We start from the raw sequence: 26,494 nt of genomic DNA on the forward strand, positions 1-26,494 counted from the left end.
AAACGAAATTAATTACGCGGATGCATTCCGAATGTTGACTGTGGCATACAGAGATGCTACCTTGGACCGAAGCAAAGTTTATCGATGGCACAAAATGTTCTCAGAAGGCCGAGAAGATATGAACGACGAAGAGCGTGCCGGACGCCCGAGCACCCGAGCCCGAGCAAAATGGTATTGGTCAATCGTCGAATCACCGTTAGAGAAGTTGCTGAGGACCTAGACATATCGATTGGCTCATGCCAAACATCGTCCCGCCCACAATTCATTTTTTTTATCAATGCCTCCAAACGTTTTCTTACTTACGATCATGGGTCCAATCGCAGAGCCATTGATTCGTCTTCTAATTTACTCTTTACAATTTCCTTTAATACAAATTTCCTAGGACTTCTACCAAAACTCGTCATTAGAATATCAGATTATTTTCAGACACAATTCTCGTTCAAGATTTTTCAATCACTCACAAATAACATGCTTCTCCGTTACATCGAATAAATGTTTGATACATAAAATATTATATAATGATGATAGCCCCAAATCGGATAATTCCTTCTTCGAGTTTTGCTCTTATCAACACATTCGGCGATCCATTTTTGACGTAGGACTACGTCTAACCGGAAGATATAGGGGGTGAAATGGAAATCTAGGCACTGAACAAGTAGGAAAAAGTGCAAGATTTGGAACGCTTATAACTCGAGCAATTCTCAATAGATCGCAAAGGTTTTTGCATCAATTGATAGGAAATATATCTACGCATCTATCATAACGAATAACATTTCATTTTTCTTGAGATAAATAATTGAATAATTGTGAAATATCAAGCATTGTCCAAATGCACTATGTGCCCATTTTTGATTGGTCCATTTTGTGCTCCTCAAATCGAAAGGCAAAATCCCGCTCGATCCGTGTTGATCTGGAGTTCCCCGCAAGGGTAGCTAGGCCGAGCGCGTTAGTACCAGTGCACCAGTCCACCTAGCCGGCGTTATATAGTTTCGGCCGCCGAAGTGATCGAGTTGGCTGGTAAAGCTGCTCGCGACGATAAGAAAACCCGCATTGAGAACAGAACACATCAAGACAACAGGCAGTTGCAGCGAGTGGCGGGTGTCAAACGCAATCGCAACACGGCATCAGGTAGCAGAAGAAAAAAGTTTGTTCTTGAGCTTGAGCTTGGGTAGACTGTACAATTCGTAGTTGCTCTCCGTGATTGACCTGAACCAACCAAATTACACAAAGAACACACAGAATGACGCTTGGGACTAGCAAATCATTCTCGTTGTGAAATTTTCGATGATTCGAGCTTTAAATGGTCAATAACGACGCCGGCCACGTCCTTACAGTCACCAGAGGAAGGGAAGGAATGTTAGTATGATAATCGCCGCCCGAAGGCCAGAAGGGTCGCCTCTATAGCGTGGTTCCCTAGCGATTATCATGGAAGGAATAGTTGTTAGTAGGAAGAGGTAAAAATCGGGATTCACTGCGGTAAGTGATGTGATTATGTAAACAATTTATGAATCGAAACTCCGAAAATTTTATGTGTCACAGCGCGCTGCAGACTATCTCCAGGCAGCATGAGAAGGGAAATCTGTAAAAATAATTGGGTCGTTTATATTATTTATCGCGCGTTATCGAACTCCAATCGCTATGACGGGAAACCTGAGAAGGTAACCGAGAGATTTCCGTTAATCATCGAGCATTCTTTTTTATCGAATTCCTATCGCAACACTGGAGATATAATATTTGGAAACCTGAAAAGGTAACCAAGGGAACTCCTCGAAAATAATTTAAACCTGCGTTAACAATCAAGCATACTTTTCATCGAATACTAATCCCGACGGCTGAGAGTTAACTTTAGAAAACCTGAAAAGGTAACCGAGAGAATTCCTTCAATCATCGATCGATAAGACTTAGTACTAAACGGCGTATATTTGATCTAAGTTATTTAATCTAATTTTGCTAAGTAAACGTTTTAATTCAATGTAAAAATAATGGATTTTCTTCCTCACAACCTAGCATGAAAAATAAAGATCCACCACAAAGACAACGTACGACGATTTTAGATCTAAGCAAAGTAAAATCTTGTAGTATTTGATAATAATATTTCAATAATAATATCTTATACTATTGGAAACTACATTCATTGAGTGGATATCCGAGTTCACATTTAAGTTCACACTAGCGTTCTAATCATGATTTGCAAAACAACATGAATATATTTTTTACTTTCAATATACAAACGAAACCTCATTTGCAAAAAACTGACCCACTAAAAAAAAAAGTTGGAATAATTGTAAGTATGGTTATATATTTTAACTCAGAAACACATTTAGCAACACTTTAGGCCTGATCACGAAAGCCACCCCACGAAGAAAACGAAATGAATTCCATATATCCTTGCATACAATTCATCTCGCTCCCATCGCGAAGTGGCGCCCATGATCAGGCCCGTTATTATGTTGATCAATTTATTGACATTTACTCTCCCTCTCACAACACCGGAAGACACTCTGCAAGCGAAGTACACTTCGGGCAACTTTTGGATCGGTTTTCGAAATTACGAGTAGCGAAAAATATCAGGCAAAAGAAGCAAAAGACAGCGAAAAAATAAAAACTTAGCTGTGATGATTTTCGGCATGCTCCAATACCATCCTGTTAGCAGAATTAGTGTGATTCCTTGGCTAACTACCACACACGCACATAGCCACGGAACGCGAGAGAATGATGCGAGAAACGAGTAAAACCGACAGTTTGCACCAGTAAACTGATCCGAAAGTCAGCACGAAAAGACGGACGAGAGTCATTTCTCTCATCTTCTAATCTTTTACACACACATACACGCGACGAAAAATATTTAAACATGTCGCGACATGAAAACGAGTAAACGACGAACGCGCACATATTGAAGCCATTCGAATTGATGAATTACACTAAACATTCGAAAAAAATGTTTCACCGCATAACTTCACTTATTTAATTTATTTATACGCGTCCACTATTATTCACCTCACCGAATTATTACTTTTTCCATCATGTTGAAACGTATGGCGAAAAAAAAACGCATAGCGGAGAGAAAAAAAATATGCGTCCATTCCCGACGGCTGTCCGATCGCCTCTCAGCAGAAGAAAAAAGTTTGTTCTTTATACAAACTGCTTTGGTGGCAAATCCAGAACAAGGCGGCATCGAGGGCGTTCGAAATGTTTTTTTTTCAAAACCACGAGTACTAAGTTTTCTAAATTGGAACCATTCCATAAAACAAGGCGCTTTTCAGGGCCATTAAACCTTCCAAAAAAAGAGTTTAGGAAATACAGTTCAATGCTTTCTAAAACAATATCCAAAATAATAATAAAACACAAATTGTTTTTTTCATAATTTGTTTGCCAGGATATGATGAGTATGTGAATTTGGCAGTTGTTCTGAGCTTATTGATTTTCACCAATTCTTATATTGCTTCTAGATTGAAATTACAGTAATTTACACTTATCTCGACATTTAGCTAATTGGACGGACCTGTAATGCGACATATTTAGTTGGACATTTTTGTAAACATAGAGTTCGGGGTCCTAATTATGACCCCACATTGAAAGTCGACACTATACCACTGTCATCGCAAATGTTCAATTACAGGTTAAAATTACCTCCAATCCGACAATGAGTGGTGGAAATGCGACGTGCCATTGAATGTAATTTACTGTACAATATGTCACAAGCTGGATGGGAAGAAATTTCCCAACTGTGAAAGCTGTGGCGAGTGGCAAACGCAATCGCTAAACAGAAAGGTTTAGCCGAACAAGATGGGGATATCGAGTGATAACAAAACAATAAACTCTTTGGATTGAAGATAATTTTGTGATCCTGAAAAGGACCCTTTTTAGCCTGCATGTGAATCCAACGAGCGAACAAATCGTAATGAATGTATTTTTCTTTCTTTCTTTCTTTGTTTTTAAGAGGCTTTAAACTTTGAAGTTCATTCGCCTCTAGCCCAGTGGAGAGCCACAATAAAACCAGCCCAGAGGGGACTGTCGAAAGGGAAACCAAAAAACGCAAAAACACAACGCCAAAGGTTCTTTTCAGAACCACCAACATGTTCATAAAGAGTAAACAGTACACTAATCCATTTTTCAGGTAGATAGGTAGGTATTCACGTAGGAGAAGAAAATAAAACAATATATTTAAAATATATATTTAACAAGAGCTGTCCCCTTTGTATAGTCCTACGTCACTCCGGTTATGTCCCCGACATTACCCACCCGTCTTTTATTTATCTAGATAGAAGAAGATATAGGAGTCCGTTTTATCACATTAAAATGGACTAACAATCCATATAATCATACCATCATAGAAACATTTCTCGTACCCAAAAACCCCCACATCCAAGATTTGGGTTCGTTTGTTTGATTAATTCTCGAGTTATGCTGAAATTTATATTTTACTAGCTGGCCCGGCAAACTTCGTCCCGCCCAAAACTTAATTTACTTCCACGTTTTCATACTTAGCGCACGTTCATGGGTCCAATCGCAGAACTGTTCATTGATTGATCTTCTAATCCTCCTAATAATAATAACTCCTCAAAATTATTTTTTATTATTAATTTCAGTACTTTTACCAAAACTCGACATTATAATATCGGATTATTTTCAGACACAATTCTAGTACAAGATTTTTCATCAACTTGCAAATAACATGTTTCTCCGTTACATAGAATAAATGTTTGATACAGAAAATATGATAGAATGAAGACAGCCCTAAACCGGAGAATTCCTTTCTCGAGTTTTGCTCATATCAACATTCGGCGATCCATTTTTATTTATTAGGCTGTCAAAAAAGTCCTGCGGTATTTCCGCGAGGTGTCGTTGTAAGCGCGTAGTTCTAGTTGTATTCATTGTATCGAGTCATACTATAGCTTGTTGGAAAGGTATTTTTGCGCGCTATAATATAGTGTTTGGTTAAGTCGTTCGTGAGTTATAGTGTCGCAAATATGGAGCAAAATAAAGAGAAAATCCGACATATTTTACAGTACTACTATGACAAAGGCAAAAATGCATCTCAAGCTGCCAATAAAATTTGTGCAGTTTATGGACCCGATACAGTTTCCATTTCCACCGCACAACGATGGTTTCAACGTTTTCGTTCTGGTGTAGAGGTCGTCGAAGATGCGCCACGCTCCGGAAGGCCTGTCGTCGAAAATTGCGACAAAATCACTGAATTAGCCGAGAAAGACCGGCATAGTAGCAGCCGTAGCATCGGCCAAGATCTGGGGATAAGTCATCAAACCGTTATTAACCATTTGAAGAAGCTTGGATTCACAAAGAAGCTCGACGTATGGGTGCCACACACGTTGACGTAAATCGCATGTGAATCGCTGCTGAATCGTAACAAAATCGACCCGTTTCTGAAGCGGATGGTGACTGGCGATGAAAAGTGGGTCACTTACGACAACGTGAAGCGCAAACGGTCGTGGTCGAAGCCCGCTGAAGCGGCTCAGACGGTGGCCAAGCCCTCATTAACGGCCAGGAAGGTTCTGCTGTGTGTTTGGTGGGATTGTCAAGGAATAATCTATTATGAGCTGCTTCCCTATGGCCAAACGCTCAATTCGGACCTGTACTGCCAACAACTGGACCGCTTGAAGGTAGCACTCATGAAGAAGAGGTCATCTTTGATAAACAGAGGCCGCATTGTCTTCCATCAGGACAACGCCAGGCCACACACTTCTTTGGTGACGCGCCGGAAGTTCCGGGAGCTCGGATGGGAGGTTCTTTTGATCCGCCGTATAGTCCGGACCTTGCACCAAGTGACTACCACCTGTTTTTGTCCATGGCGAACGAGCTAGGTAGTCAGAAGTTAGCCACAAAAGAGGCCTGTGAAAATTGGCTATCCGAGTTTTTAGGCAATAAGGAAGCGAGGTTCTATAACAGGGGTATTATGAAGTTGGCATCTCGTTGGGCACAAGTCATCGAACAAAACGGCGCATATTTGACTTAAAACAGATGATTGTAACTAATTTTATGAACAAATGAAAATTCAAAAAAAAATACCGCAGGGCTTTTTTGACAGCCTAATATATAGATAGAAGACAATATAGGAGTGCGTTTTATCACACTTATCAGAATCCATTTCCACTTTCGAACAAAGATCAATTTCGTTACCGCAAACATCAAATGAACTGATAACGCTTGTCAATATGTAATTGTAGAATACATGCGAATTGAATTTTTCCATTTTCCTTCGGAGTTTGCCGAAAATTTTCAATTGTCATGTTCGGTTGAAAAATGTGCATTATTTTCATGGGACCTTCTTTCCTTTCCAGAGGAGGAAAAGGTGTCATACCATCATAGAAACATTTTTCGTACCCAAAAACCCTCACATGCTAATTTTGGCTCCATTTGCTTGATTAGTTCTCGAGTTATGCAGAAGTTTGTGTTTCATTTGTATGGCAACTCGAATGGAATACAGAATAGAATTTTATCGAGACTTTCGAAACATTTCGAATCGATCGACGTACAGAATAGGGGTGCAAAGCTCAGTCATGTCAATGGAACCTCCACGAACCAAGACCGAAAAAAGCGCACCATGTTCGGTTCGGGTAGGTCTGAGGGCTTTTAATTACACCAGCGAAATGCACGGATTCAGGATGAACTAAGAGATCTTCCAAAATAAAGTTAGGAAGGTAAGGAAGGAAGGTATTGTATTATAGAGACTTTAAACTTTTGCAGTTCATTCGTCTCTAGCCTTGAGAAAGGCCCTTTGAAAACTCTACTCTATTCTACTCCAGCGCTACCACCTCCGCCCTCTTGCCTTGAGAAAGGCACTCGATCCCTCGCCGTCCAGCCCGTCCAGCAACGATGTTGTCCAGTCGGTGTCCACACAAAGAATGAAAGTTAGGAACAAGACATGACGTCATTTGTACAATTTTTAGATTCGAAGATGGAAAATAAAGGAAACTCCTTATTGTCCACTAGAGAAACATGAACGAAAGCAAAAAAAAAGTTCAATGCCGTCCACAGGTTCTCGAAATCAATAATATAGTTTCCTGTGGCTGTCGTTCCCATTCATCAGGCTAGTCGCGATAAATACAGTTTGTGTCCTTGAACAACGCAACCAGCGGGCAGCTGAAGGAATCCCCAGAAAAGCCAAGTCCGCCGATAAACCACAACAAAACATCATCTTCGTCATTCGTGAAGCACACAGTCACCGAGAAGGTCGGGTTAACTGAAAACTCTTATCGATACTTGTAGACAAAAAAAGGAAAGTGAGATTCTATCCAGCCCCCTCATTACTGTGCTGCTGTTGGGTGCAGTGTTGTGGTTTATCGCCAATCACGCCGATAAATATACTTAGCTAAACATTGAAAGTACATTATTTTTTGCTGCACGTTCTATCTCCGAAAGCTGTTGTGTCTACGTGAGTTTCGCCAATTTGTTATCTGTGCGCTTCGAAAGGGTTTTTTTTCTGTCCGCGGGTTGATTTGGATTATCACGCAGCGCGTTGCGAACCGGGTGCGAAAGTGTCATCAGTTGGTATCTACTGCAGCAGATAAACGGACGACAGAAGATTCTCGCTTAAGATTTCCAATAACATTTGAAACGGTGAGTGTGCTTCTGGAAAAAAAAGAATATTGTACCGCACCGCTCAAGATCTCTATTATTACTTCGTCGAAAAATCAGTTAATATGCATTTTCGAGATAATGATAAACGGATATACCGGGTGAAATGCCGGCAATCTTTCTGGAGAACACAAATTTGTCAGTTTGGCATAATGTTCACGGAAACTTGATTAGAAAAAAAAATGGAACAGCTGGACAACAAAATGCGTCATTGGTAAAAAAAGTGCTTCAAAATTTTCCTCTGAGAACAGTGAAAATGATCTGAAAATTAAACAGAGAGTTGTCTATTTACAGTTTTATATTTAGCATTGTCAATAGCATATCACCAAATAAATTCGTGGAAATACAGTTTCGATCAGTTCATTTAATCTTTTATAGCAGCGGTAGATTCAAGGAAACGGTGTCCTTTTCGCGAAATTCTTCGGTAAACCAGAACGTTGTTTTAACAAATTCCAATTTGTAAAAGATGAAACAAAGGTTTAACTCAATCAGTTCCAGCATATTCAAACGCAGTTATTTATATTAACAGCTTCCTCGCCTCCCGCAACGATGAACCGTTTGACATCTTCCCCTTACTTCCGACGTTTCCTGGTGACCGATAAAGGCAAGGTGAGAAAAAGGCATTCTCGGAATTCGAAGAACTAATAGACAAACAAACAATACAAACACAATCGCGCTCATTTTGAATCAATTATCACCTTTTATTGCAGAATGATGCACAACTGCGCACCGCAAGCCGCGGTCCCCACTACGATTTACGCGGATTCACTTTCACCACTATGAAGAAAAACCCAGCGGTAAGTGTTGGTTACATTTTCATCCCGTTCCGTCCAGCATCTTGTTTTTGAAATGCTTTGCTTTATTATTTCGTCTTAAATTACTACTATGCGATTACGCTACTGCACTTAGAGCTCCCTCCTAAATCTAAAGAAATTATCCTAGAGATAGCAAAACGATCGTTTCCCTTCCGCGTCCTCTTCAACACTACAGAAATGTCGTCCAATAGGTGACATTGAGGATAAAAAACGAAAAGGGGAAAAAGAAGCGCGAAAATTTATCGATGCATAGAGCCGTTTCCCGCCCATTGCAGAACGTGTCGTATTGGGGAATGTCCGACGAGCGGTGGGTTTTGTTGTAACCGTTCTTGTTGAAGTCGATTGCCTCCGACAGGTCCTCGTCCGAGTAACCCTTCATTACCTTGGTCGCCACCGGTCCCATATAGTTGTTGACGACCGCAAACTCCATCAGCGATAGGAAAACGAACACCGAACAGGACGACATCCACACATCGATCGCCTTCACGTACGAAACCGGTGGTAGCGACTGTTGGGATTGTGTGTTTTGGGTTGCTGTGCGGGGAGAGAGAAACGAAACATAAATATGAAAATGTTTGAAATTGATGGAATGGAACGATTCTTATCATCGAATCAGAACGCATCCCTTTTTATTACGCTTGTGTGATTGCTTTAAACACATTTCCTCCTTGTATATTGGATCAGTTTTATGCATCGCATGAAAATTTTGTAGATCGTTTAAAACCATTCATACTATTCAAATAATCATGACTCTTCGAAAACAGTTCTACGAGGGTTGGCTAAGAAATAATGTACATTCTGACCAATATACTACATGGGCTAAAAACTCCCCAGATTTTTCAACAGATGGCGCGACTAAAAAAACTTGTTCATGTTTCATTTCGAGAGGCTCATCTGTCACTAGCTTATGTGTGAAGTTTCATGACATTTCGTTTATTTTTTCACAAGCTACAAGTTGTTTAAATGTCATTACCTGACCATTTGTAGAGAAAATAGAAAAAAAAGGAATATCGTATTTTGATCAAACAAGGTATTGGATGAGAAAAACTCCTAAACAATCAATGCAATGTTTGGCGAAATATTATTCAACTTCTGCTCCTTCGAGAACAACAGTTTATCGGTGGTTCAGTGAATTTAAAATGGGCCCTACAAGCACCGCTGATATACCTCGCTCTGGCCACAAGTGGCTACGAATCCAGAAATCGTAAAACAAGAACATCGACTCGTTTTGAACGATCGTAATATGAAATTACGCGAGTTAACTGAGGCCGTAGGCATTTCAAAAGAACGGCTGGGATACATTTTGAACATGAAAAGGCTATCCGCGCGATGGATGCCGTGTTTTCTGACCGTCGACCAAAAACAGTGGGCGTTTATGATTCAACAGCCGGTTGGGAAAAGAGCTAAAACGAGAGAGTTTTGATGTAGGACTACGTCTTTCAATTCTTTTCATTTCTGTACCGGGGTGTAAGTTTAAAGTTTCGAAAACGAGAGAGTGACGCTGGACTGCAAGGTTTTGAACGTTAATACCTCTTTTCCGGCTGAACGGAGTGGTATGATAATCATTTCATTCGATTCGATTTCATAAACTCGCATACGCTCTGGAAATCCATTCAATTGATACGGCGATGTGAGATGCGGACGGTCACACTCAGACTTCTATGCATTATGGTCTACTTTTCCAATTTCATTACTCTTCTGCAGTTGAACCGAACGGATGGCTATAAAACATGACGCTTCCTTTGCTTTAGTTCATTTGTACCTCTACTCTCGCACCGTGAGTAGTGATCCCCATTTTTGAAATTAATCGTTAAAATTAATGCTAATCGAATACTTTTGTTATTCGATACGATTAATCGCCCCAAATAATCGATTAATCGTCACACTGAGAGAAATAATTAGTTAGACAAATATTTCTCGTTTTCTAGAAAGCCACCTAGAATCAAAAAAGTATTCATTCCGAACTATTATCGTTTAAGCTCCCCTAAACTCGTAAACCAAGCTCAATTCGCGTTAACGGCATTGGGCTTCGTTTACGAGTTTAGGGGAGCATCAAAGATGAATTGATTTGATTGATTTTCAGGATAAAACTGCAGCGGCCGTTGGGTTTTTTTTTCTATGGGTTTGGATCGATTAATCGACGTAAATTATTCGTTCGCTTCGATTATTGGTTGCGCAGTATTCGTTCGATTAAAAATCGATTTCTGTAGGAAGTATGCGATTAATCGATTAATCGAACAATTATCGGGGATCACTACCCGTAAGGACTCGTTTCATTGGGACCAAGCAGACAGCTCGTAAATCTACCGGTGATAAGGCACCACGAAAGCAACTCGGAAAAGCGCGCAAGTACATGACGGTTTTGGTTTGTAGGCTCGTGTGTCATGAAGTGCGAACCGAACCAGAGTTTTTTTTTATCCATAATATATATTTTTATTGATGCTCACATATTTCGACTTTGTTTGCTTACAACTATGTTAGTAATATGTAACCGATTACTCGCGGTTGGCTCGAGGTTAGTATTATCACGGCTACCTAAGATATCCCGGACGGGGATAATCGATTGTCTGCCTAGGGCCCTCAATGCTCTGGAGAGCTGAGAGCGGGCAGCATGACACCGGATACACGACCAGACAACATGCTCGATGTCGTGGTAGCCATCACCACAATCACAAAGATTGTTTGCTGCGAGCCCAATGCGATAGAGATGCGTGTTTAGGTTGTAGTGATTGGACATAAGCCGAGATATCACGCGAATGAAATCACGATCTACATTCAATCCCTTGAACCATGCACTCGTTGAGAACTTAGGGATAATCGTGTGCAACCAACGACCGAACTCATCTTCACTCCACATGCGCTGCCAACTTAGGAGTGTGTGCTGACGAGGAATGTGAAAAAATTCGTTATAATCAATTTGCCTTTCAAAAAGTGTGCCTTCTGAAGCGCCCACCTTAGCTAGCGAGTCCGCTTTCTCATTCCCCGGAATCGAGCAATGAGAGGGAACCCATGCTAAGGTAATCTTGAATAATTTTTCGACCAAAACACTCAATAGATGTCTTATTCTTGCTAGGAAATAAGATGAGCGTTTATCAACTTTCATTGAGCGGATTGCCTCTATTGAGCTGAGACTGTCTGAAAAAATAAAATAATTGTCGATGGGTAATGTTTCAATGATCCCTAGTGCATAGTATATCGCACCCAGTTCAGCGACATACACGGAACAAGGATCTTTGAGTTTGAAAGAGGCAATGGAATTTTCATTGAAGATGCCGAAGCCAGTGGACCCGTTTATGTATGAACCGTCAGTAAAGAACATTTTATCAGATCTAACTTTCCCATATTCTGCCGAAAATATCGGCGGAATAGAATCGGAGCGTAGGTGATCTGGGATTCCATGGATTTTTTGTCGCATGGACAGATCAAAAATGACAGAAGAATTGCAAAAGTATGGGAAGCAAACTTGGTTGGAGATGCCTGGCGAAGGGTGCGCGTCGTGGGTAAGGTACTCATGGTATAAAGACATAAAACTTGACTGAGGAATCAGTTGGAGTAGATTTTCGAAGTTATAAATCACCAATGGATTCATGATCTTGCAACGGATGAGAAATCTGTAGGATAATTCTGTGAACCGAAGAGTAAGCGGGGGTACTCCTGCCAAGACTTCGAGACTCATCGTATGTGTCGAATGCAAACCCCCCATGGCTATACGCAAGCAACGATATTGTATTCTTTCCAGCTTGAGAATATGAATCCTGGCAGTTGATCGGAAGCAAAAACTGCCATATTCTAACACTGATAATATCGTTGTTTTGTACAACTGAATGAGGTCTCCTGAATGGGCGCCCCACCATGTTCCGGTTATTGTCTGGAGAAAATTGATTCTTTGCTGGCATTTCTGTTTCAAATACGCAATGTGTATTCCCCAGGTACATTTAGAATTAAAATATACTCCAAGGTATTTGAAAAACATCGAGTGCCTGATCAGTTTGCCGGATAGGTGAAGCTGGAATTGGGCGGGTTTGTGCTTCCTAGAAAAAACGACCATTTCGGTTTTCTCCGTAGAGAATTCGATACCCAGCTTGAGAGCCCACGTGAACAGATTGTTCAGGGTATCTTGCAGGTACTTGTGATGGAAATAACTCCATCGTCTGCAAGTTGTCTAAGCGTGCAGTCTCTAGTTAGACAATCATCCATATCATTGACATAAAAACTGTACAAGAGGGAGCTTAGGCAGGAGCCTTGCGGTAGGCCCATAAAACTGTAACGAGAAGATTTCGAGATGCCATGAGAGAAAATCATGTGCTTTTCTGACAGTAAATTGTATAGGAAATTATTCAGAATTGGTGAAAGTCCACGATTATGAAGCTCTGAGAGAATTTCCATGGAAACTGAATCAAATGCCCCTTTGATATCGAGAAAAACGGAAGCCATTTGTTCTTTGTGAGCAAATGCGATTTGGATTTCAGAAGATAGCAGCGCGAGACAATCATTCATCCCTTTACCTCGGCGGAAGCCAAACTGCGTATTTGACAGCAAATTGTTCGTTTTGACCCACTTGTCCAAACGAAGTAGAATCATTTTCTCTAACAATTTACGAATACAGGATAACATTGCAATCGGCCTATACGAGTTGTGATCACAAGCCGGCTTGTTGGTTTTCGTATAGCTATCACTCTGACTTGTCTTCAGTCATGCGGGACAATATTCAGCTCCAGAGACTTGTTGAACAAGTTCGGCAAACGCTGTTTTGCCAAGTCGGGAAGATTCTTCAACAAGTTGAATTTAATCTTGTCCGACCCCGGAGCTGAATTGTTACATGAGAGAAGGGCAATTGAGAATTCCACCACCAGAGGTGTCTCGTTCTATTTCTGTCATGATTTGCAGCACGTAAAAGCAAAAGAATGTCACTGGGGGAAATAATTTCTGTAAGATCATATTTGAACAAACGAAAGCGAATTATTCAGTGAAAGGATCAATCGGCAAACACTGTTGTGAATATGATTTTACGACTAACTCTATGTACATGGTCCACTCTGACTGAACAAAACAATATTTTTTGTAGACTATGACTATGACTGCTATGACTGAACAATTTGATGATGAAAACTGTTATTTTCTTCACTAAACCTATACGATAAAACAAACCGGTTTTATGGCTTGAAACAGTATTTTAATTACAAAAAAATAACCGATCAGTATGTAATTCCCGATTTTCTAAGAAAAATGTGTTTCAACGACAAACGGGTTAGCGTGATTTTGAAAAAGAGTACTTGCAGTCAATGGAAGACCACGGTTGGATTTTAAATCGATCATTAAAAGTTTAGTAACTATTTTTTTTTTTACTCTCTGGCACTTGGTTTACTCTGTCTGAACAATATATTATAATACATTTGTTCAACTTTTCAATAACTATGAATTGTGTGAAAGGCATATAAATTCTGTTTCAATATGAGTTACTGTTCCGAGTTCATTGAAGGGCGAAGGGAAAATTTCCTTCCATGTTATGATCGTTAGGAAAACGTGACTTTTCTCTAGTTGCTGTATGCATTTGGTCCACTCTGACTACATACTAATATCAGTTTTTGCTGATCGGTCAAAACAAATTTATGCCATAACCTGTCTTCTCGCGACATCAGTGTGATCTGATAAAAGGGTAAGGTATGCTAAGAAACCTTTTTCGTTTGCTACTGTGGTCACTTTTTTATTAAGTTTTTACTTAGTCCGGTCTGCCTGAACACCGACCATTTGTTTTCATTAATGGAACTCACTCCCGCTTCTATTCAACACTCGCTGAGTAGTACTTCAATTGAAAATGTGCAAAAAATGCTTAAAGACCAGTTCAACGAACGCATTAAAAAATGAACTAATTTCGTATGACGATGAAAAAAAACTACAGAAGAGAATTCAATTCAACAAATTTTCCTTAAATCCTACTGGTTGAACGAGAGATAAGATTTTTTATCTAGATTGACAGTACCAACACGCGTTCCAAAATGTATAGGAATCAAATTATTTCTTTCGGTCGCATTATAATGAACACAGCATCAGGGATTCTCTCGATAGTCTCGGTTGCAATTTGAATATTCCACGGTCAAAAATAGGGTGGAAGTTGGATATCGTGAGGTACTTCGTGTTCGTCGGAAATAGTCAATCTGGCATTTACAATATTCTTTCTCTTCTGGAGAAAGGTAAGATCGTCGAGCGGAAGCCTGGCACACATTGGGCCGGGTGATCGAAGCAACGTCAAATATATCTCCGACCCCAAGTCTTCTTAAGATGTGGCTGAATTTGTAGAATAAAAGATGTTCACCCTATTCTGTATTTCGATCGATTCGAAGTATTTTAAACTAATTGGTCTATATCAGCTATAGTCAACCTGCAGCCCACTGGGCTCTTCTGGTTGGCCCGCCTGCCACCATACAATTTTGTATGTGTAACAATCATCTAGGAAGTAGTATTAGTAAATCTATTAAATATATTTAATACGATCATGAAGATCATGTTAACGTTAGTGAATAAAAAATAAAAATATGAATATGAATATTAAATCATTGCCTATTTTTTGACATAGGATAACGTCTTTCAGAAGTGGTACCAAATTAGGTAATTTGTTTATGAAATAGTTTTAACGTTAATAATCGTTTTAGTTCTGAACAGATCTTGACGGTTTGCTTTCCAATCTAAATTAAGGAAAATTGGAAGGGGCACCGCGTCGATTTGCATGTCGTCTGGTGGAGAGTGCCTCTGTGTTTCATTACATTATATTCGAATCTGGGGTGAAAGTTTGAAATTTCTTAAACGAGAACGTTACATTTGGGATGCAAAATTTCGAACGTTCATACCTCTTTGTCAGTTGAGCAAAGTGATATCTCAATCTATGAGTGCCCGCTTGAAAGTCCATCTTAGTCAATATCTGTCGATGCATGTCGTTCGCTGTCAACCCTGGCCAACCTCAGTTTCTATCTAGTTACTGTGTTGATCATTTTTTTCACCACAGAATACATCTTCAGAATATATAAGAAATGAGCATTGTGTAGAATAGAATCAAAGCAGAAGAAGAATATGAAATAGGATGTTCGTCGTCATTTTTCATACCGTAGAGATTTTACGAATTGTTGATTTTATGCGTTATCGAATAGATATCGGTAGTTAGGGACAACTATATAATCGCCTGGAGCCGCACTGTGTGTAGTACGAGAAGAATCTCCTGATGCACACTGAGTGCGTGTATTGTTCTTGAATGAATCATGAATCAACCATCTTCAGCTGTGTCTACAAAACAATGCAAACCAATCGATCCTTTTCAGGGCCACTAAAACTTTCGACTGAAGATTTATTTTAAAAATCTCGATGCATTCTAAAAATCTATTTTATATATATTTTTGGCTAAAGAGAGAAAGAAAAATAAAACTAAACAACTCGGCCTTGAGAAATACCATTTGGAAAGCCGAGCTGCCGTCCGGCCGCTTGCTGGATGATTGATAAATCATGAATGACTTATTTGTGATTTATTTTTCAATCGATCATTCAATTTTTGTGATTTCAATTATTGTTTCAATTGAAAAAGGACATAGGGTATTTTTCAGCGTTGAAAGTTGTGTTCTTCGGTGAAAAACTGAAGGTAAAAATTTGTTTCGATGCTGTTGCTCTCGCCTCCGCCGCCGCCATACAATAGATTCGGTACATGTTAATGCTTAGGATTAATTTGATGATCTACTCAAATTGCTTCTCGAAACGTTCACATCCCTCACTCAGTGGAAGCATTCATTTATCAGTTATTATTAAATTTCTTTAATGGTTGTTTCCGCTGGCAATAATTTCGTAGTTAAAAAAGTGGTCGTCTTGGACTTGAGTACCGCTAGTTTATATGCTTCGGGAGTTTCGTTCTCTAGCCATAGGAGTGAATGGGAATAACTCGTACTTCTCGCCATTTCGATCATTATCTACAAGACAATTCATCCGCCATACTTTTTTGCGAAGAAATAAAACATTTTCAGGCATAGGGTGGTAACCGGAATGAAGCTAGATATAGTTCATTGGATATATCTGCTGGCTTCATCATCATTTTTTCACAATGACAGAACGTTCTTTAGAGTAATCTTTACATTCTTGATTTTTTTTATTGAAATTGAATGGCGAAAATGTTCGTGATAATCGGAGCAAACAAAATACAATATTCTGACTTAGATCAATACTCACCCAGCGTCAGTAGTGAGGTCACACCGAGCGTAACACGCGCCGGAATCGCTTCGGGTTTAATCCAGAACGATATCCACGACATTACGACGATGAGCGCCGATGGAATGTAGGTGTGGAACAAATGGTAGCCCAGCCGTCGCCGCAGGTTGAACACCACTGCCAGACAGGTAAAGTTGCCCGTCGAATACTCGATCGTGCAGTCGGTGGTGTAGTTATTGCTAATGTCCAGCTGAGGTAGCTCGATCTCCGGGTTCACCACAAGCGGATCCGTCATGTTCCAAATGAATACGAGATCCTGAACGGTGTGGGATACTAGAGATCCAATGAAGCAAAAAAAAGAAGAATACATTGATAACATTGGCTAATTGTGCCCTCCATTGATTTTTTGAGGGATTTCGCACATTAGATGTTTGTATAAAATAAGAATGTATGATGTCGTTGGTTGCCATATTTGATTAAAAATTATACTTCTAAAATGGACATGCATCCACGGTTACTCTTTCACGTGCGTTGGTTGGCTACAACAAACTAAAAATATATAAAATTGTTAGTAGGAATTATCTAAACAAATAACTGCAGTGAAAATAAATACAATGGAAATTTTTTGATTTTTTAAAGATTTGCATTGTCGATCAGAAATGGTTGCCTAAGGTAATGTAAAACTGTTATACTTACATGACACATTATACAGAAGTGCTGCGAACTACGTAAAGATGAAATAATGGTACAGAATATGAGTAAACACAAACAGTGCATGATGATGATGAAGATGAGAAGGAAGTAATCAATCAAAATGAGGATGAGCGTTACACTAACGAGAGATACATGATGAATGTTGATATCTTCAATATACGAAGAAGCAGAAGAAAACAACTAACTACTGTTTGGATTTGTTTCCATTAAACTACCAATACTTTATTTCAACTTCAAACATTATATGAGAATATTTAGTTCCTGTAATTATTGTTGTTGTTCTTGTTTTGTTGTTCCTTCTATAGTTTTTATCATATTCAAGGATAGTTTACTTAAGATAATGAGAAATATTATAAAACGATTTCTATCAGAAATAGCTACATTGTTTACGTGAGGCTACCAAACTTGTTACACCCGAGTGCCATTCACAATCAATACTATCTGATATTATACATCTACGGGTGTGATAAAATAATTTTGGATTTACAACACAAGAAATCGGGAGGAGTATCAAAAAAAGGGTAGAGATCCCGAAATCATGATAAACTACGGCCGATCACTTAAAGCATAGATGATAACTACAACTAAGGTACGACAAAAAATAATCTCACAGTGGTTTTTTGCAGATCAACATATTACTGGACGAAATCACTTATCTATAAATAGTATATAGTTACACTAGATGGGGCCGCTATTCATATTATTTCGCTTCTGCTTTTTTTGTTGTTGTCGAACACCACTTTTATCTACAAAGCCTACTGTTTATTGATGTTTGATTTAATGTTACTTTTACTGTCACATTTGTAATACTACAGGTTACATCACATTTGCATCTATTTCTACCACAAAACGCTTGCTTTCTATTAATATATAGTGTGATTATTACTTTTTACACAAGTTGACGGCTTGCTTTTCTATTTTTCCGCATTTTTTGCTGCGAGAGCATATGAGTTTCACAAGTTAAGCCCCCAATAGATCAGCCATGGCTGCGTTTATTTTATTACCAATCTAATTATACGTGTGTGTGTGCGTGTGAAGGATGCTCATTATTAGTAGTAAAATTTCTCAATGATACAGAGGATAGTGTTAGTGTTCATGCATGTTTCGGTTTTTGTTATTTATAAATAATACAAAAAAATACACTTACTACAATCGGGCAAGGGATTAGAAAAGGTTTGCTGCTTACAGATAGTTGTGATATGCCAGTGTCGCTATTTTAGGTGGATTTGTGTCGATAGAAAATTACTTCAATGTCGTGATCTTGTCAGACATTTTTGATGAGAGGAATAATGTATTTCTTCGGTTGTTGCAATGAAACGAATATACTCGTTATTCAAATATCACGCATATTGGAGGGAAACATTATGCAATGCAATAACAAGAATATGATTAATTTTGTTCTGTTAAATCAGTGAGAACCATAGGGATCAGCTTGAAAAAAAAAGTTGTCGAAATCAAAAATGTTGTTCATTGGGTCAGTGGACCCGAGCCATTCCACTGGTATTATGAATAGGTTCATTTTAATAATGACAAACACAGAAAATGATGGATTCACTTGCAGAAACAAACTGCTCAAACCCAATAAAACAATGATTACTGCTGGCTCTCGATAACAAATAATTAGTTCGTACTATACATTGATAACAACATTGACGGAATGGGATCAAAGCCATGAAAAGGTTATTTTTCTGTACAACAACGCGCTGGCCATACAGCGAATAACACCAAAGAACCAGCAGGAGGATTGAGTATGCTATCCCACTCGCTGAATTCGTCGGGTTTTTATGATTTTAATGCCAGGCAAAATTCAAATTGTGTTTTTGAAATGGTTTTCCTTATATGTGAAAAAAAGGCTTGTTGAGCTTATTTCCAAGGAGGTGAATCATGTTGTATGCTAGTCACTGTAATTTTGGATGGAATGACCGAACATCGCACAGATCTACTCGCTATTCATCGGATGCGGAATATCGATTAAAACTGGATAAGCCTTGGATCAGATAAAGATCTGCTTATTCAGAATCGTAAGGCGACAGTGTTGAGTTCATGAATGTTAGTTTTGTTGCTTCTATCGAAAAAAAACAACTATAAAATAGGAGAACTTTATTATCTCTATAAACAGAGATTTTCGAAATAATAAAGCAGGATGGAATGGAATGGCAATTTGTTGAAAAACAAAAATGCTGAGCCGTCGAAGAGATCGTGAAGAATCACTATGACGATGACCTTCTCGACAGTTTCCAAAACGAAAGAAACAGCGGCACGTGTATTCCAAGAAATTGGCCTTATCCACCAGCTGCATTTCACACAATATAGAAGCTGGCTGTCGAACAGCGTTGCAGTATTGTGTGAAATGCAGGAGGAAGATCCGCAAGATAACTAGGATTTTTATTTGAACCCAACAGGAAGAAATTCCATGAAAATGAAGGATTAGATCCAGCTTGTGATCGACAGCGGAGAACGCCCAACCAAAAGGTTGCGAAGGTTGCACAACGAAGGTTGTTCTTCGGAGTGATTCCACAACGATGTTGGCCTAGCTATCGCCGTCACAAGCAGTCTATAGCTTATCGTGTTGGAGAGCTGCTATCAACAACAGATGTTGCACAGTGGTGCACAGAAGAGGATCTTCTGCGGGTTACGTGATCCATGAATCAATAATCCCGGAGATAGTTGTAGAATTATCTCGTGACCATGTCTCCTGAGAACAGTAGCGTACGTGTACCGTTTAGTGGACAATTGGAGATGACGATGTCGAGAGAAAAGGCCAGAAATATTTTATCCAACACAGGATGAACTAGAGAAGGCGAAGAATACTTCGATGCGGATGGTGCAATGGCAAACATATCCCGATGAAATGATTGCACTGTTGAGGGGAACAGAGCTGACGAAATCAAGCAGTATGTACCAGAAGTCGCCGCCCTTCTAAGAAAACATGTGGTTACAGAGTTGGTCGTGGACGACTTCCAGCATGCTTTTCGGCACGCTAATTTCGAAACGATAGTCCATGAAATTCGACAATGGAATTCACATCGTGACTCGGTTGAGAACGCTTATAAAGCGGGTTTCCGCCACAGTAGCGGAATGACACCGAAGTTCCCTTGAATGGTCCCAGCGACTAGATTGACATTATTCACGCGGCCATTCATTCACACCGGCATCGACTAGTTCGGTCCGCTTATAGTAAAAGAGGGAAGAAGTCCTGTGAAACTTTGGATTTGGCTCAACTATTTTTTACCATGGCATCGTTGGACATCGGAAAAGGTTTATCTTGACATATTGAAGCGAAAGTTGCAGCAAATTCACAAAAACAGAAGCTTGGTCGCCGGTACACATTCCAGTATTTGCATATGCGGATGACGACATTCTCCTGGTGGTGTTAGGAGACACGTACAAAATTCCACGCATCAGGATGCAGGCAGCTATGAGGGTTAAAACTCTCAGTGCAAGGGAGTGTCCATGTGGCAATTTTTTTTCCTCTATTATAGTGACTTTCAACACATTTTTGGCTGGTTCGTCACTTTTACTTCCATTTTTGGAACAATGTCGGGAGTGAGAATTGAACTCGTGACTCTGAGCGTGAGAGGTTTGGATGTTACCACTACGCCAGATCGCCTCCACTAACCATGTGGTGATCTACGGCCACATACACCAGGGTCCCAACACCAAGTATAACGACTTCATTTCACGTCGTGACACGCTGAAGATCCCTGAAATATTGGTCGATTACAACGTTAGCTTCCAACTCCACTCGGAGGATGTTAAGAAAGAGCTGCTCCACCCAGTTGAACTGGCTTTGAACAACCTCTAAACACCCGATTAAAGTTGTAAAATGGAGCAACAGGAAGATACGTCTACGAGTATCCAAAGCGATCATCAACAGCCGCCTTACCTTCGGCATTGAACTGACGTGTTTTGCCGGAAACAACCTTCAAAAACACTGGCACTCATTTACAACAAGGCACTATGGAATACGCTGAAGTGGAGGAACCTCTCTTTCGACTTACCCATCGATTCGGTGATCGTATCCAAAGCGGTTTTCTTGCAACCAGCGGTAGGCAGGGAACACACCTGACTGTGCTTAAAAACACTTTCTGGCAATGGCTGTCGCTCTCCAACCTCCACGATGGCAAAACGAATCTGGTTTGGGCAGTACGAGTGGAAACTGAAGTGAACTTGATAGGCATGTAACAGATTTTCATGGCAATGACACCAGGAAAATACCGTTCCTCGAGATCATGTACATGATCGGCTCTAAGAGATCGTCGAGAGTTGGTTTCGAGATATGTGACAGAAATAGCAAACTAGTTTCCAGCAAGAGGCATGCCGACATAAATTGACGTGGCAACTACGATTCCGTCAAAAAAGCCGTTTCTGGTCATCTCCAACTCTGCGAATGCCATCAACGCAGACACTCACGAGCGATTAGGAAATACCTATCGACTAACTATGACCTCATGTGGATTTGTGGACACAGTGGCATTGCACGTAACGGAGCGGTCAACCGGTTTACTTTGATTGGTCACACGATACAATTTCTTATACAGGGGGTGTCGCTGAACGATTGTGGTTCACCAACTTTTTTTGCACCTTTTGGGCCGAAAGGTGGCTTGCAGAAAGAAGTCAATATCTGCGATATGTAAGAGGTTCCATCACCAAGTTAGAATATGTCAAGGCAACGAGGGAGCAGTGAGTATTGTCCAGACTAAGAACTGGACACTGCCCGGTTTCACATGGCTTAAACAGGAGATCTTTTCAACAGCCCTGAGATCACTACAACATCCACAACTTCGACGAGCATATCTTGAAACTTTTTCAGTTCATTCGCCTCTAGCCCTGAGAAGAGCCCCTGTGGAAGACTCTACTTCAAACACCTTCTCCATCTGTCTTGAGAAAGACAATTCATTTCTGCTCGACGCTTTCCGGCAAATATGTTGCTTCGATAACCATCAAGAAAGAGAAATCCTGAGAAATATGTACGGAAACAGCAGAAGTGTACGGGACGTCCTTCGTCGAGAGTTGGAGCTTAAGAGATGCTTACAAAATTTGGCAAACCAACAATGAATCAACCAGGAAGTTGGTTATTTTGAGTTTGATGTATTTTGTAAAAACTTTCTATAATTTAATCTTGTGGCATTGGTCTTTTCTATATATACTAACCAACCAGGAGGTATGTAGAATAAAGTACATAGGATAACGCTCGCATCAAAAACAAATTGCACAAATTTTACTAATTTTCCATGCGTTCACCTCAACACCTGGTGATGAGAGCCATTTGTGCATCGTTAATCATAGTAACCGATGAGTTTTCCAAACAAAATTTGACAGTGCTATCAGTTGAACTGCGAAAGTTACGACGAAAGCAGTAAAGCAACTGCGTTTCATGGTTTGTGCGTACTGGGAGCTCCATCCCGTTGCGAAGGAAGCGAACATCGTCAAGTACTTTAAGTTCGCCGGATACGCCCGTTCCAGTATTCATAATATTGTTACACTTCTGGAGAAGAATGAGAGCATTGAACGGAAGCCTGGTTCCGGTCGTGCTACGCGATCATAAATTGCCGCTGTAGCTAAAGCAGAAGATGGAAGGAAAGATGGCTACATCGTTTCGGGCCAGGAGGTCGGAGCAACGGGTAAGAAAGTGAAAAAATACCTAGCGGAGATAGACATCATCATGCGGGAACGTAACTCAAGACCGGCCGTGTCGGAACAAGACAGGGAACCAGCTATTTTACGTCCCCTACCAAGGAGGTAAGTTCCGACGTGAAATACGTCTCCCATACAAAGTTTTCAAAGAAGGTGCTTCTGTGGCTAACCATCAGTGAAAAGGGGATGTTAAAGGCGCTCTTCTTCTATTCAGGATTTACGGTGAACGTGGAGATTTACAGCACAAAGTGTCTGCCGGAAGCCGCCTCCTTCATCCAAAAATATTCTCCGCACGAGGATGTGATGTTTTGGCCGGACCTGGCCTTCGTTCATTACGCGAAGAAGTCGCTAGAGGAGATGAACGGCTTGAATATAGATGTTGCTCTGAAGTCCGCCAACCCTTCGAATGTCCCCCAGCTGTGTCTATCGGGAATTTTAGGACAAATCTTGGTCTACTCTAACAATTTCGTGGCTAAAACAGAAGAGAAACTAATAAAGTTACGAAAGATCTAAAAAACATGCCAACAAGTATGTTTCCAACAACAATGGTGAGTGTTTCGGCCAACTACCGAAAGGTCGCCGACGTCGAAATATTTTTGTATCATGGTCAATAAAATTATGTTTTATGGGAAATTTGTCCCACTAAATCATCTTTTGCAGTTTTTTTTATCGCCATTCGAGAGTTGCACCTCATTCAATGTAAGCGTTATGAAATTGAGCGGGTTTCGAAGAATGATTTGTTTCCTCATGCTTCCAACATGTACGGAGATCATCCATATCAGTAGGCCTCTGCCCCGGCTCAGAAGGCAAAAAAGATAGCCAGGGTGCGCAAAATATTGGCTCAACTTAATCTCTAGCGATGAATGGCGCCTTGACCGAATCTTAATCAACTTCACGTCTTCTTCTGAGATTATATGTTGCAACACATAAAAAGTACGAAGTGATTTGACAAGGACCAATCCAAAGAGCTTTTGGTTTATATTTCGGAAGTACTCCCTCGGGATGTGGTGCGTACCAGCTATGAAGGATTGACAAAACATTTGTGCAAAATTATCGAAGAAAAAAGGGGACGGATTAAACCTGGATTATTATGGTACATTTCCATATTGTGTAATTGAAACAAAACTAAATTGTAGCACTCAAATGTTTCGTTTTGATGTAATCACACTTTATTTAAGTGACACTTAGTCTGGGACGCACTGTACACTGAGGTGATTATCCGCAACGATGTTGCGAGTGGATGCGGTTGGTCTTTTTGTAGGGTTTTATAAAAGTGCGATGCTATGAAAACAATCCAGTGACGATTCAAACATTCGAGAACAACATTGATCAAGCTATCCCTGTAATTGGAACCAAACACTTGAGAACGTGTTGAAGAAGTTGTGTCGAAAGAATAATATTCCTTACATAATCGTTACATAAACAGTGTTTCGAAAGGCTTCTGGAAAAGAAAGTAACATATGACCACCCTCTTTGCAACACAGGAAACTACACGAGTTAAGAGCTGAACGTAAATCTAATGCATTATGTCTTAAGGGTTAGAGTGTGCATCTAAAAACTAGCTACAGTACGCATACATTAGTGATCAATTAAAACTACCATTTGAAAAGTTATAGAAAATGATAATTACATACGAAGAACACGAAATACAATAAAATTGAAGCTGAAGTAATAATTGAAAATGCTCGATTATCATTGTGGCTTTTTTTTATTTGCTACAGTGTCTTTATTTGCGCAATCAACACGTTGGTATTTTCAGTTTTTTTTTTTGTCAAGATATTTCAAAAAATGTGTACAATATACACTGTTCACTCTACTTGTACCCATATATAAACTGTGATGGTTCAACACACTAAGCTAAGTACTACCGCCAAATTACAGTACAATGAGACTGTCAACAATGTTTACGTAGTGACTGTAGTATAATAGCATTGGTTCGGTTACTGTGGAGGTGATGTAGTATTGCGAAGTTTGGGATGGTGTGTGGGCGTGTGTGTGGGAGTGTACCAGCGTCTCACTGCTCTACGCACTGCTAGGAAACAATCCCAACAGCCTGAAAGCAATAGAGATGCGCTGTAAGGGATACTATGAAGAGTGTATTGCTGTTGTGTCTTGTATCATACGAATAGTGGTGTGGTGCTCTATCACTACTACATACCAATGCTGTTTTTTTTTCAAATCCACACATTGTGTTGTTTATTACTTGATACCAAATTATTTGGCAATTACTCATAATACTAGGTTGCTTCCAGTTGCAGACAGATGCACTAATAATAGCTTCTTCTAAGGTATATATAAATATTTAGTAATACTTTTGTGTTGTTCTAATCATATATGTTTCACACTTCATTACTTTTCTCAGATAATATTTACGTGGAACAGTCTAACAATACTTCTACGAGTTCTATTATTCATCAAACTATTTACGTCCAAGTTGCGCTATGTGTACTCTGTGTTTATCGTAAACTACTGCCTCTAAACACTACGTCTAATAGAGCAGAGGAGAGTGTGATTCAGGAAAGTTTTTTTGTCGTTTTGTTGCGTACTTGCCCAAAATATGCACATAAAAACTTATCACATTACCTCCGAGTTTTTTTTTTTCTTCAAATGTTTCTTCCTGTCCATTCGACGTTTTTTTTTTTGCGCGGATGGTGTAAACCTCGATATTGAATACTGACAAAATGTAGGACATTTGGAAGTGATGAATAAAATTTGTACAACCAATGGGTGGCGTTTTGCTTCATTTATTAACCTCCCTAGCCGGTAGTGAAGCGTGTCTCTGGACCAGCCAGAGCCTCATTATCACTACCAAGAAGGGGGATCTATTCAATAAAAGTTTTAAAAAAATCAAATAATCCAACCACACTGCACCCGTAACATAATATTATCGTTATTTTGCTTCAATCATCACAATCTTCCTAACACAGTTCACATTAATACACACACTCACATATTGAATCCCCCCTCCCCAACAAATGCGTCTTCCTGCGTTATGAGCGGAAAAGGTTGGTGAACCGGGCAGGAGAGTCAACTCATCTCCTGCTCGTCACCAAGTGCACCACGGATTAGGTGTAGGGGATCATATGCCGAATCAGATAACCAAGAACTACACTCTAGCAGCTCAACGAAGCTTGGCGGCATCATAGCGAGCCAATTTCTACCGATTCAAACCTCACAACGCGTTTCTTTCTGACTACAGTGTGTGCCAATAAACTAAGCATAGCTCTTTGCAACATAGTTTAGTGTGTATTTTTTTTCATTTGCACTTTTGCCGTTTTTTACCTTTTTTGTTTTCCTTTTGTGTTTATGATAATGATAATTTTTTTTCATAATTATGCTGATAACGCGTTCCTCCGTTTTTTGTTGTTGTTTCAAAGTGTATAATAAAGTGTATAATATTTCCAATGATCCTATCCTTTGTCCTGCGCTCACACATTCATTCTTCCCACGTTTGTTTGTTCAATTTATTTTATATTTGATATAAAAACTAAGTTTTATTGCTTATCAGTTTATTTCGCCTTCTACGATGCGCCTTGAAGATCATTTACCTT

At 39.8% G+C, this 26,494-nt stretch overlaps 2 protein-coding genes across 2 annotated transcripts in view; one reads left to right on the forward strand and one right to left on the reverse strand.

Annotated features, from left to right (window-relative positions):
• The first annotated feature begins 7,178 nt into the window (after window positions 1-7,178).
• The window catches only part of LOC129778009 (uncharacterized), a 74,849-nt gene continuing 55,533 nt past the window's right edge, over window positions 7,179-26,494 (forward strand). Inside the window, exons 1-3 of the mRNA XM_055784638.1 lie at window positions 7,179-7,578; window positions 8,126-8,205; window positions 8,307-8,393. Of these exons, the coding sequence (XP_055640613.1) occupies window positions 8,146-8,205; window positions 8,307-8,393 (147 nt within the window). The 5' untranslated portion in view covers window positions 7,179-7,578; window positions 8,126-8,145. The remainder of the gene's footprint in view (window positions 7,579-8,125; window positions 8,206-8,306; window positions 8,394-26,494) is intronic.
• LOC129778008 (glycine receptor subunit alpha-2-like) lies at window positions 8,273-26,481 on the reverse strand. The gene is made up of 2 exons (XM_055784637.1): window positions 16,614-26,481; window positions 8,273-8,945 (listed from the first exon to the last, which is right to left on the reverse strand). The coding sequence occupies exons 1-2, from the start codon at window positions 16,969-16,971 to the stop codon at window positions 8,581-8,583; spliced, it is 723 nt and encodes a 240-aa protein (XP_055640612.1). The 5' UTR covers window positions 16,972-26,481; the 3' UTR covers window positions 8,273-8,580.

The sequence above is a fragment of the Toxorhynchites rutilus genome, chromosome 3 (genome assembly GCF_029784135.1).
Source record: "Toxorhynchites rutilus septentrionalis strain SRP chromosome 3, ASM2978413v1, whole genome shotgun sequence".
NCBI classification, from domain to species: Eukaryota; Metazoa; Arthropoda; class Insecta; order Diptera; family Culicidae; genus Toxorhynchites; species Toxorhynchites rutilus.